Raw genomic sequence first — 12,630 nt, 5'->3', positions numbered from 1 at the left:
GCAAAAAGTCTACAAAAAGAAGTGATAGGTCTAGTGGACCAGCAGCAATTTAAGAAAACAATGAGGAAGATAAGGACCGTGCAAGAAAGCTGAAGTAATTTCTTTGCATCAGCCTTCACCAGAGGATGTTGGGGAGATACCTTACCTGGACCTCCCTCTTCACATACTTAATTAGGTCCTCTCATATCAGAAACTGAAGAGTCAACAAAAGAGGTGCTGGAACAAAACTGCTAATTTAAGAACAAGTCACGAAAACTAAGAATTCTGATGTAATTTACAAGTGATGCTACACAAATAACAAAATAAATAAAAAACCTGGATGGAAAATCAGTGAGAAGATCAGGTTTTAATTTTCAAATACTTGCTAATTTTTGAAGAGTTGGAAATGTTACTATTTATAATTGATATTACAGTAGCACTTACAGACCCCCAGTCAGGGATCAGGACACCATAAAAACCTGCAGCAAATACTGCCAGAAATCCTCTCTAATATTTTGTGATTTCAGTTTCTTGTCCTTACAAACACTGAAAACAGGAAATGGTGAAGGACAAAATTAAAAATGTAAACACAAAACCCTTCTGTAGGTCCCAGTTTAGCATAGCTTTAAGGAATAAGCATTGTTCAGGTCGTCTCTAATCTTGCGCCAAACTGCTTTATCCATCCTGAGTTCTAACATCCCTTTGCAAAAACTTCCAAAGACTTACCTCTGTCTGGTGTTTTCTTTTCCATGGAGCAAAAAGTCTAGTAGTTTGATCAGAACCAACTGTGATAATAAATTCTCCTTCTGGATCCCACTTTACATCTTGTACACTGTTAAAATGTCCTGAAATCACAACTTCTGGAGTCCATTCTTTCTATTAAAAAAACAGAAACCATCAATTACACATATGTGTGAGAGAACATGCATAAAAAAGGAGCAATACATTTATTTCTGTGTACCTTTTTACATACAAAATACATAGAACTGAATACAGAAGTCCTTTACCAGACCTGACTGTGAGGAAGACACTAACAGGATACCTGAAACAGCAAAAGGTTAGACCAAAGTGAAGTGCCAGAGCATGGGCTGAAGAGGCTCAAGTCCTGGTGGGAGCTGCTCAGTGATTCTTGACTATCAGCAGATGTGAACATTCAGAGGAGGCAGCTGGACCACAGCCCAGACCCAAATGGAAGTTAGCTCATTCCCCAAGCCACTATCATTGCCCTTAGGGCATGTCTACACTTACCGGTAGGTCAGCACTGCTGCAATTGATGCAGCAACCATCAATTTAGCAGGTCTGGCGAAGACATGCTAATTGATGAGAAAGCACTCTCCCATCGATTTGTGTACCCTACCTCCCCGAGAAGCATAACAGAAGTGCATCTCCTGTTGACACAGTGCAGCGTAGCCACCACAGTAAATGAATCTAACTACATTGACTTCAGTTAAGTTAGTCACATAACTGAAGTTGTGTAAGTTAGATTGATTTACCGCAGTAATGTAGACCAGCCCTTAGAAACCAAAAGGCTAAGAGTTTGAGGGGCCCAGCATGCCTTATTTTCAAGGTCCAGAACTGAGAATCCTGGAGAATGATATCTTTAGACAAAGAATGGCTCTGTCATTTAAAGTAAGTTAAATAGCACTCGGTGCACATACATTTATCATGATTTTTTCTACTCAACAGTAAAAACAATAAAATGGTTTTACCTTGTTAGCTGGAGTCTGTCTCCAAAGATGCAGTGCTCCATGGAAAGCATGAGCAAGAATCATTGAACCATCTGGGCTAAACTGACAGTCAAAAAATCCAAGCGTGTTACCACCCACTTCTCCTACACGGACCTGAATGAACAATTGAAAGTGAAGTATTTATTGCTCAGTAACTAGTCTTTCATTAGCTGTAATCCTACTCCAAGCTCAGCCACATAGCACAATCTATATTTTGCATGCAAAAAACATGTTAAATGAGCATTATTACTCCTGGGGGAATTCTGTGCCACTGCGTGTGCAGAATTCACAGATTTCTTTGCTTCCCCACAGAAAAATTACTTTCTGATGGGGAGACAAAGGGAAGCCGCAAGAGCAGTCACGTGTCCTTCCCCAGTAGTGTGGGCGTGTGGTGTCGGCCACCTACAGCAGCCAGTGGAGAGAGAAATCATTGTGGGGAGAGGGTGTCTGGGGACACCCTGGCTAGTGCCGGGTCAGACCACCTCCCAGCCACCCAACCCCCATGCATCTGAAGCCCCCCCATACCCAAACCGCCAACCATCTAGCCTCACCCCCCAACACCCAAAACACTCCCACCAAGCCCCCTTAACCCAGCCCTCCCCAGCCCCGACAGCCTCCTACCCTGCACCGGGCTCAGCTGCTAGTCCCGGCTGGGTTGGGAGTGGGGGAGGAGCACTGTTCTCCTTTACGGAGCGGCTGAGTCTGGGTCAGACTCATCCCCAGAAACCTTCCCCAGTGCTGCACCCCCGCCATTCCTGCCCCCATTGCTCCTCAGCTGGGGGGGGAGGGGTCATTATATGGGGAGCTGCTCCCATCTGCCCAGCTCCCGTGCATTCTGATGCCCCCATATCCACGCCCCCTTTACCGTGCCCCACTCCCTGCACCCAAACCACCCTCACTGAGCCACCCGCACTTGAACCCCCACCCCGATGAGCCGCACCCTCTATGCACCTGGACCACCCGGATGAGCTCCCCACACCCAGACCTCTCCTGCCAAGCCCCATTCCTCCACACGAAGGCCCCCCCATACCCCTCTGAGCCCTAACTACCTTCACCTGGACCCCACTGCACAGTCCCATTGCCCCTGCACCCGGATGCCTTCCAACAAGCCCCTGTCTATCCAGATTTCACCCGGACCCAGACCTCCACCAGACCCACCCACAACCAGACTGCCCCCCACAGAACCCTCTCGCCCAACACCTGGATCTCCCCACACTGAACCCCTCCACACTTTGATCCTGCTGGACTGAGCCTGCCTGCCCACACTTGGTGCATCTAGCAGGGAGTGGCAGGGACCCGGAGTATTTCTGGAGCAGGCTCAGCCCCTGCGCTGTGTCAGGGTCAGGTGCAGCCTTTCCATCAAGTCCATGTCCCGGGGGGGGAGGGGGGGGCGGAGGAGCACGGGTGGGGCTGCAGGGTGATCTCCCACTTCTGTGGAGTCAGTCACCTGTGCTCCCCACTGCCACATTTATTTATTGACAAATAAAATTTGCAGAATCTTAATATACTGTATGCAGAATTTTGTTTTTTGGCACAGAATTCTCTCAGGACTACATTATGGTTGCAAAATCAAGGACACAAAAATTAAGAGGTACCAAAAGAAAGGTTGCTCATGAAATTTTTATGTGGCCTCCTTGACTGACAGAACAAGGAGCAACGGTCTCAAGTTGCAGTGGGGGAGGTTTAGGTTGGATATTAGGAAAAACTTTTTCACTAGGAGGGTGGTGAAGCACTGGAATGGGTTACCTAGGGAGGTGGTGGAATCTCCTTCCTTACAGGTTTTTAAGGCCCGACTTGACAAAGCCCTGGCTGGGATAATTTAGTTGGGGATTGGTCCTGCTTTGAGCAAGGGTTTGGACCAGATGACCTCCTGAGGTCCCTTCCAACCCTGATATTCGATGATTCTATATATCAGGGACCTTTCCCCAAATCAATAAGTCTGTGGTAGAGCCAGGTATAGAACCCAGCTCTCCTGCTCAGTCCAGCTCTTTAAACACAAGAGAACTTCTTGCAATCTTCTGCCTCATTCACTATCCATCCTTGAACTGAATGAGAAATGGGACTTGTAGAACAAATGCGTGATCATGTAATCGAAGACTATTGTATTATATACATGTAAGGGGACTGTATTAAGGTTGCACGGTCAAACTTAATTTTGGTATTTTTTAGCTTTTAAATTCTTGTCTTTGCAACTGTAGTCCATTTAATGTAGGTTTGTGTGTGGAATTTCCTAAGTTTAGTCAGAAGGAAAGAAAACAAATTCCAGCACTTTTCTTCTGCATAGTAAAGTTTCAAAGCTGTATTAAGTCAATGGCTAGTTATTAACTTTTGAAAGACCAACCATACCATTTTGTTTAGCACTATGAACATTTCAGAGTTACGAACAATCTCCATTCCCGAAGTTTTCATAACTCTGAGTTTCTACTGTATATGCAACTGATGATTTTCAGAGACGTTATCTGGCCAGATGTGTGTGAACTTTCATGGTGATAGCAAAAGGCATCTTTCTGACCTGATTAGCATCACCACGCCAATTTCAAATTCCTGCTTCCAAGCACAAAGATCCTATATAACTCTTCAAAGAAATAATAACATTTAACATTAAGAACACAACCTATTTTCTAAAACCTCATTCTCAAAAATGGTTGAAACTTTTTGCTGATATCTATAGCTATATCCAAAAATTGACCTTAAGCAGAGACAAAGCATAGAAAATTTTAGCCCAAACACTTAAAGTCTGGCAAAGTTATAGGTAACGGAAAACAGGGACTTAGAAAGTGTAAAGGAACTTTAAATATAGGTGTTGAACCATATCTACCTATATTAAAACACCATTACAAATACTGTAGTGGTATGCACTAATGATAAAGAAACTTATTGTGGCTTGCCACAAGTTGCAAATGAGTAAGAAAATACATCAGAAAAATTAAAACTATTACATCACAAAGTATACTTTGTTCTTTTTGAGACATGTAGTTTTATTTATGTCATAGAGTATATCAGTTGAGTGAACAAAGGACAGAGTGTTTTAACAGTTTATGTAAAAACTTCAAAGAATTCACTTTGCAATCAAAACCAGTTCTTGCAAATTTCAGCCCCAAAAGTGGAAAATTAGAATGTTATTCACAACTGAGTAACTGCATTTAAAATGGCAACCTTAACCAAGGATATCACTAGCACTTCAGCTATAATTCAGTTTTGTCAGGTACTACATCTTTTGTTCAGCTGTTGCCCTTGAACTCGACAACTGTTTTCTGCATTATCTTTTCTATATTTTGCATACAGTTCTTATTCCACTGAACATACATACAACTTAGGAAACATTTTCAAAGCAATATATTCTACCTGAAATTTGCCACAATAAATTAAAGAAACAAAGCACAAAAAACAAAAATCACAGTGAAACTTGAGGCAAACCCAATATATGTTAGGTTACACAGGTATGCTAAGAAAAACTGGCCCTTACCTGTTCTAACCATACCCCAGATTCTTCATCTGGAGCCCACAGAATCATAGTTTTGTCCATTGATGCAGACAGTAGTCTCATTGGTTGTTGTATTATGCCATCTACAGTACAAAAAATAAATTATTCTGCTACTACAAATTAGAATGCTCTTGAACAGAATATGGCAATATTGAAATCTAAATATGCCCTTGATAAATGCAAATCTCTGATAAGGGTATGTTAAAATATTGTTTCAAATATTTGTTTGTACCAGGGCTATGCTAAAGGAGAGTATAAGAATAAGCAATTTATACTGTTTCTTTCAACACAAACTAAAAATTGACTTTTTCAATTTTTTCAAAGTTTTGATTTAGAGGAAACAAAAGCTAGCACACACTGATAACACTAAAGACCCCAAGGTTATGAATCACAATTCCAAACTCTTTATTTGTAAAGAGAGTCTAGTGTGTTGGATATATATCATTAGATTATTGCTTGAAAGCGGGGAGGGAGGAATTCTATACTGCTATTCATTGTTCTACAAACTAAAGCAGTAACTGTTCTTTCACGTATTTAGAATAAATAGTTTATTCTTTTATTTTGTTTAAATCCCTGATACTATGGCTGGGGACACAGAATTGCAGAGGCACTAAAGAAGAATGTTTTCAATTACCTTTGACTAATTAAATATGAACTCCACCCCCCCTCCCTGTCCCATCTGCCATCTGCAGAGGAGTCAGGTAGAGGAGGGAGGAGGGGGGGCCAGCAAAAAAAAATCAGCTTGCTGCAAAAAAAAGCAAAAACAGAACAGTTACAGAGAGAGAGAAAAGAGAAGAAAAAAAAAGAAGAGAAAGATGCATGGGTGTGGTGTGGTGCGGGAAGCCAAGCCAAGCGACAGCGATCACTTTCTGCAGGCAGGGAGGCCCAGCATCGATGGGCACAACGGGAGAGGAGGAGGGGACCATGGCAAAAAGCGCAGCAGCAGCAGAGCAGAGCAGAGGCAACAACCTGACCCTACTAGAACCAACACCAACAACCACAGACACAGGCACTGCAGTGGAACCCCCCAAAGCAAAAGAGAAAGAAAGAAAAAAAATACCTGGCGCACGACCTTCAGGTTGATAAAAAAAATGCTATACCTGGAAAACCAGCTAGCTTAATGGCCCCAGGAGAAGACTATATGGAGATCTGTTGTTGGCGGCCCATACCCCGGTTGGGGTGACGGGCATGAATGAATGAATGAATGAAATATGAATGCATAGTTTTAAATAATTTATATCTGAAAAACAGACTAATTCAAGGGATTTCTCTGAAGAGTTCTAATGTATGTAAGGTTGAAATAAAGAAATTTCAGAATGCCAATATTTTATTACCCTACTATTTTTCTATATTAAGAAAAACAAGGAAGGGCATTTGAGTTAACATTGATCTTCTGGAAAGATTATTAAAAAGAAATCTTCATCTTTACAATTTATTTTTAGTTTGTGTTGAACAAACTGAGGTGAAATACCACAAGCTGTATAAATCACAAATCAAACAAAGCCAGTACTACAAAACATTCATATACTATATTCATATTGTCTTTTATCAAGGCAACATCAATAAAAGACAAAGCATCATATGGTGCACAACAACAAATAAAGCAGGAACACCATACAGCAGGACCTTATGATTCATGCAAAAATGTTCTGACTGCAAAATTACAGAGAATATTCCAATAGCTTCTCTGTGGAAACTCTTGCCCACAGAAAGGTATATAATGTATAGTAGCACCATGTTTATACATTATCTGGTAAGCTATGTACTTTCTTCCTACCTTTCAAAAAAGAAGGTTGCCAGTGAACTGCAAATACCCAATTTTCATGGCCAGCTAACACAGACTCCAGAATAACTGCATATGTTGTCTCAGTATCTACCATAGAACAGAAGGAATGAGACTGCTTATTCTTCAATAGCATTTTGATAAGAACAAAGATCTTTCACATTTTCACAAATACAGAGACAGCTGCTATAGTGATGCAACTAAATGAGAAGCCTTAAAAACAAGCAAAGTGAACTGCAATATGGTACCCTGCACTACTGGGTGGGTCACACCCAATGTGGGCACTGCAGTGCACAGGCCAATCCTATTGCCCTCTCTGGAAATGGTTCCAAAATTAAAGGTAATTTGTAGCCTTACTCTACTCGCCATGATGTTGGAAATTAGCAAATTAAGGCTGCCCTGCATAAATTGAAATACTCATAACTATAGAATAATCAGTCTAACTCACTGCAATGCACTTAATTATAAAAATATTTCTGACCTCAAACCATAGTTCAAGTCTTACACAAGGTGGTATGTGAGGTATTTATAACAGTTTGTGTAATATATTATATTTTAATACATCTTTAAGTACTATATTTGAAGAGAAGAAAAGATTTTGAAATATGTTAATAATTAAAAAAAATAATAATAAAATAAGCCTCAGACTTGATCTTCTCTGAATTACTATATATTTTTTAGAAATTTCTACAGAAAATTACTTAGCATCCCATGTAAAGGAAACCATAATGAATATATCCAGCACAGGGGCAGATATTTGGAATTTTTTCAAATGTTGTTATACTTCTCCCCTTATCAGGGCTGGCTCCAGGCACCAGCACAGCAAGCAAGCAAGTGGGCGGCATGCCCAGGTCTTTGGCGGCAATTGGGCAGCGGGTCCCTCAGTCCCTCTCGGAGAGAAGGACTGGCTGCCGAATTGCTGCTGAAGAATGAAGCGGCGCGGTAGAGCAGCTGCCGAAGTGCCGGTGATCGTGCCTTTTTTTCCCCCTCTCTCTTTGCCGCTTGGGATGGCAAAAAAGCTGGAGCTGGCCCTGCCCATTATAAACCTCTGTGTAAGAAGACTAACGAATTTTGGCTATAATCTCCATGAACATGATGTTTCCAATGCTCACAAGTCTAACTCCTACAAAATGTTAAGTATGTGAAAACATGTTTATACCATACTTCACTCTCTTTCTCTCTCTTGTTATATGAAGAGCTCTGTATGAGTTAGTTAGGACTAGTAGGACTAGTTAGGAAATAGGACTGAGTAGACTTGTAGGCTCTAAAGTTTGTTTTGTTTTTGAGTGCAGTTACCTAACCAAAAAAAAAAATCTACATTTGTAAGTTGAGCTTTCACGATAAAGAGATTGAACTACAGTACTTGTATGAGGTGAATTGAAAAATAGTGTTTCTTTTATCATTTTCACAATGCAAATATTTGTAATAAAAATAACATAAAGGGTGCAGCATACACTTTGTAGTCTGTGTTGTAAAAGAAATCAATATATTTGAAAATGGATAAACACATCCAAAAATATTTAATAAATTTCAATTGGTATTCTATTGTTTAACAGTGTGATTAAAACTGTGATTAATTGCGATTAATTTTTTAAAGTGCAATTAATTTTGAGTTAATCATGAGTTAACTGCGATTAATTGACTGCCCTATTACAAAGTAAAAGATAATCGAAATTTTCAGTTCACCTCAGACAAGTATTGTAGTGCAATCTCTTTACCATGAAAGCGCAACTTATAAACGTTGAATTTTTTTTTACATAACTGCACTCAAAAACAAAACAATGTAAAACTTTAGAGCCTACAACTCCACTCAGTCCTACTTCTTGTTCAGCCAATCGCTAAGTCAAACAAGTTTGTTTACATTCACAGGAGATAATGTTGCCCTCTATTTACAATGTTACCTAAAAGTGAGAACAGGTGTTTGCATGGCTCTGTAGTAGCTGGCGTTAGAAGGTATTTACATGCCAGATATGCTAAACATTTGTAAGCCCTTTCATGATTCAACTTGTAGATTGCACTACCTTTTTATCTTTTTACAGTGCAAATGTTTGTAATAAAAATTAATAATTACAGCTGTCAATTAATCACAATTAATGCATGCGATTAACTCAAAACAGATTAACATTTTTTTTAAAAATGAGCGTTAATCGCACACCAGGGTGCCATGCTCAGAGGGGCCCTTCTCCATGCCTCGAGAGTCGGGGTGCCCCTTCTCCTGCCACCCTGCTCTACTGCATGGAGCTGTCCCTGGCCAACCTGCTCCGGACTGGGAGCCTGTCTCCTGTCTGTTGTGCAGAGCCAGGGAGCTGATGTTGGGGTGTCCCCCTCGCCCCCCCATATACCCTGTTGCTGCTGAGCTGGGGTTGGGCAACAGGGGAATACTGTCTGCTGCTGGCTCAGGAGTGAGTGTTGCTGACAGCAGTTTCTGCTGCCTGGAAAAGTGTTCAAGCTCCTGAGTGCTCTGCTTAAGAGATAGTGCTCCCCACACACACACTTCCCCCCACACCAAAAATATTTAAATAAATGGCATTCTATTATTATTTAACAGTGCGATTAAAACTGCAATTAATCGTGATTTTTTTTAATTTTGTGATTTTCAGGGTAGAAGAAATTTTGGGGGTAGTCGGGAGCCACCCATAGAAAGGGCAGGACTGGTTGTGTGGGGATCCAGAAGAACCCAAGCCCGTCCATCCAATCCTGTAAGGAGTTTGGCACTAAAGGAGGTAACTGGGTGGATAGGGGGCATTAGATATCTTTATGGAGAACTGATTGTTTAAATTCATTGCCACACTAAACAGATGCAAAGAAACAGGCAGGCAGCATCTCTTTGTGAGCCAATCATAGTGCAATATTAACTGTTTGATTTTCAGACCTCCACCACGTGTGTGTGTGTTCTGTGTTTTACACCGTGGAACTGCTTCAATCTCAGAGCTACGGGACACAACAATCGCATAAAGCTTTAATGTTTAACAAAAATAAGTCCCCGAAAAAATACTCAGTGGATTGATAAATGGGTGTAAATCTGTAAAAACTGAACTCCTTTAATAAAAAACCTGGTAATTTACCAGTGAAAAATCAGTAAAAACTGAAAACACAGAAGACTACATGTCTGTGACTTTTACAAAAAACAATGAGAGGGATGAGAGACCGAGGGAGGAAGGGGGGCTCAGAGCCGGGGCGGGGGAGGGCACCACACGAGGCAGCTGGGAGTTGCAGGACCAGTGGCTGGAAGTTGCGGGAGCCCCTCCACAGCCCATGGTGGCTTGGAGCTGCAAGGCCAGCAGCTGGGAGCTGTGGCTGAGAGCTGTCTTGCATAACCTCTGTGACATAATTTATCTTTACATATGATTACATAGCCTGTTAAATTATCTGAAGTAATAAAAGCATACAATGCTCTCTTTTCACCTTTAAAAGGCACCTGTGTAATTAAATCTTATTAATATGAAAGACTTACTAATCTTACTAATAAGATAAGTTTATTTGTCTGATAACTGGAGAGAAACTGTGTAACAGCTTACTGTGTGTAGAACAAATACATGTCTTAAAACCATAGGCTATGCTTATAATATTTATAGTTTAATAGAAGGCCTCTATTGAGACTTTTTGCTGATGTACTATTTCTGCAATAAACCAGACACTGTACACAGTCAATGCTTCTAAAACACAAACATATTTACTATATTTTTTGCTGCTGAGGAGCAAGAGTTATTACTGTAACTGAATTTCTCTTAAATTCCTCTAGCATAGGAATAAAATTATAACAGAGAGAATTAATATTATCCCTACTGAAAGCAATAACCACTACACTGGCTGGAAGAAAGAATAGCTACAGAGAGAGAATTTCAGTTGTTACTCACTTTTATTTTTCATAGTAAAAGTGTTCTCCTTCAGCCTTATAGAGTCATCATCTTTGACTTCCACAGATGGTGTTGATTTTGCCTGCACTTTCCAGATTCTTATCAGACAATCCTGGGCACAGCTTGCTAAGAAAAGATCCCCGCCTGTTTAAAAAAAATAACACACAGTAAAAATAAAAACGTTAAGTCACATACCTTTTCATTCTGACTTAACAAGATTAACTTATTTCATTCTCATCACCCTTCACCACACCATACACATTTTATTTTTCCCTCTGCAAACAGTATTATGAACACTATTGTTCCGTTTATTCCAATTCGAACACACTGACTCATGGATCCTGCCTCACTTACATGGTAACAGCCATATCCTGGGATATACAATATTAAAACTTCAGCCTCACAGTTCATCAGTCCAGGATACATTGGGTTATTGACTTAGGGAGAAAACCCACAAGTTACTGTTCTGAGATGTGCTTCTCCCTCCTGCACCCTTGACCTTTTCACCCTCCATGCCGCTTAGGAAGGATAAGTCCCCAATCTTGAGTACCCCAGTATTCTGGCTAACTGAGACAATTCAATTTCTGTATTACTTTGCATTATGCAGTAACGCCTCACTTAAAGTCGGCCCAGTTAACGTTTCATTTACATTGCTGATCAATTAGGGAACATGCTTGTTTAAAGTTGTGCAATGCTCCCTTATAACGTTGTTTGGCAGCCGCCTGCTTTGTCCATTGCTTGCAGGAAGAGCAGCCCCTTGCAGCTAGCTGGTGGGGGCTTGGAACCTGGGTGGATCGGCAGCCCTCTATCAGCTCCCCTAAGTTCCCTCTGCAGCAGCCGCCCGGCAGGCTACCATTTGCCAGCAGTTCAGCTGTCCCTCCCCCCACTGCCATGTGCTGCTCCTGCCCTCTGTCTTGGAGCTGCTCCCCAAGCCTCCAGCTTGCTGTGCGGGTGTGTGTGTGTGTGTGTGTGTCTCTGTCTGCCATGCTGTCTCCCCTCCCTCCATTCGTGCTGCCTTGTAGAGTGTGAGGCTACATTAACAACAAGTTAACCCTTGAGGGCTCAGCCAATTGCTAGTTCATCATTTAGCAGTAAGGCAATTCCCTGGGAAATATCCCACCCTCTAACTCCACCACCTCAACCAAACTTCACAATCATCATTGCTGTGTACAGTATTAAATTGTTTGTTTAAAACTTATACTGTGGGGGCGGGGAGAGAGAGTCAGTCTTTTGTCTGGCAAAAAAAAATTTCTCTGGAACCTACCCCCCACGCCACATTTACATTAATTCTTATGGAGAAATTGGATTCGCTTAACATCGTTTTGCTTAAAGTCGCATTTTTCAGAAACATAACTACGACGTTAAGTGAGGAGTTACTGTACTTTGTCTAGTCTGAGGAATGTTGTTCAGTAAAGTGACCCAGATAGATTATAATCAGAGGTGCCACCTAAAAAAAGATCTACAGCAAATATGTCATAGAAGTATCAGAGAATATAAATTTATCAAAAAATAGCGAATACTGGACTAAAATGGCAGTGCTATGCTAAAATATTCCTCTGCCTAACATCTAATCCATGCAATGACATCAGCCTTCCACTATACCAAGAACTGCGATCTAACAAATGAATGGGATTAAAAATGAAGATCAGATGGTTGTTTTTTTTCCTCCTAATCTTCAACTCTCTGCCTCATTAAATATTTTATTGGACTTTCATACTGACCACAGACTGCCCATTCAATGCCTCTTATCCAATCTTCATGGCCATGGAGTATTAGTGTTTTCTGAAACTAAAAAGAAAT

General features: G+C 41.0%; 1 protein-coding gene across 5 annotated transcripts in view; it reads right to left on the bottom strand.

Annotated features, from left to right (window-relative positions):
* Window positions 1-12,630, bottom strand: part of ELP2 (elongator acetyltransferase complex subunit 2) — a 100,824-nt gene that overhangs the window by 34,931 nt on the left and 53,263 nt on the right. For all 5 annotated transcript variants that reach the window (XM_039524785.1, XM_039524783.1, XM_039524786.1 and 2 more), the window contains 6 exons: window positions 12,552-12,618; window positions 10,831-10,974; window positions 6,968-7,063; window positions 5,173-5,273; window positions 1,689-1,820; window positions 706-855 (listed from right to left, as the gene is read on the bottom strand). In XM_039524785.1, the coding sequence (XP_039380719.1) occupies window positions 706-855; window positions 1,689-1,820; window positions 5,173-5,273; window positions 6,968-7,063; window positions 10,831-10,974; window positions 12,552-12,618 (690 nt within the window). The remainder of the gene's footprint in view (window positions 1-705; window positions 856-1,688; window positions 1,821-5,172; window positions 5,274-6,967; window positions 7,064-10,830; window positions 10,975-12,551; window positions 12,619-12,630) is intronic.

This window comes from Mauremys reevesii, linkage group 2 (assembly GCF_016161935.1).
Source record: "Mauremys reevesii isolate NIE-2019 linkage group 2, ASM1616193v1, whole genome shotgun sequence".
NCBI classification, from domain to species: Eukaryota; Metazoa; Chordata; order Testudines; family Geoemydidae; genus Mauremys; species Mauremys reevesii.
The sequence above is the reverse complement of the archived record's forward strand: the minus strand, read 5'-3'. Positions and strand labels throughout refer to the sequence as shown.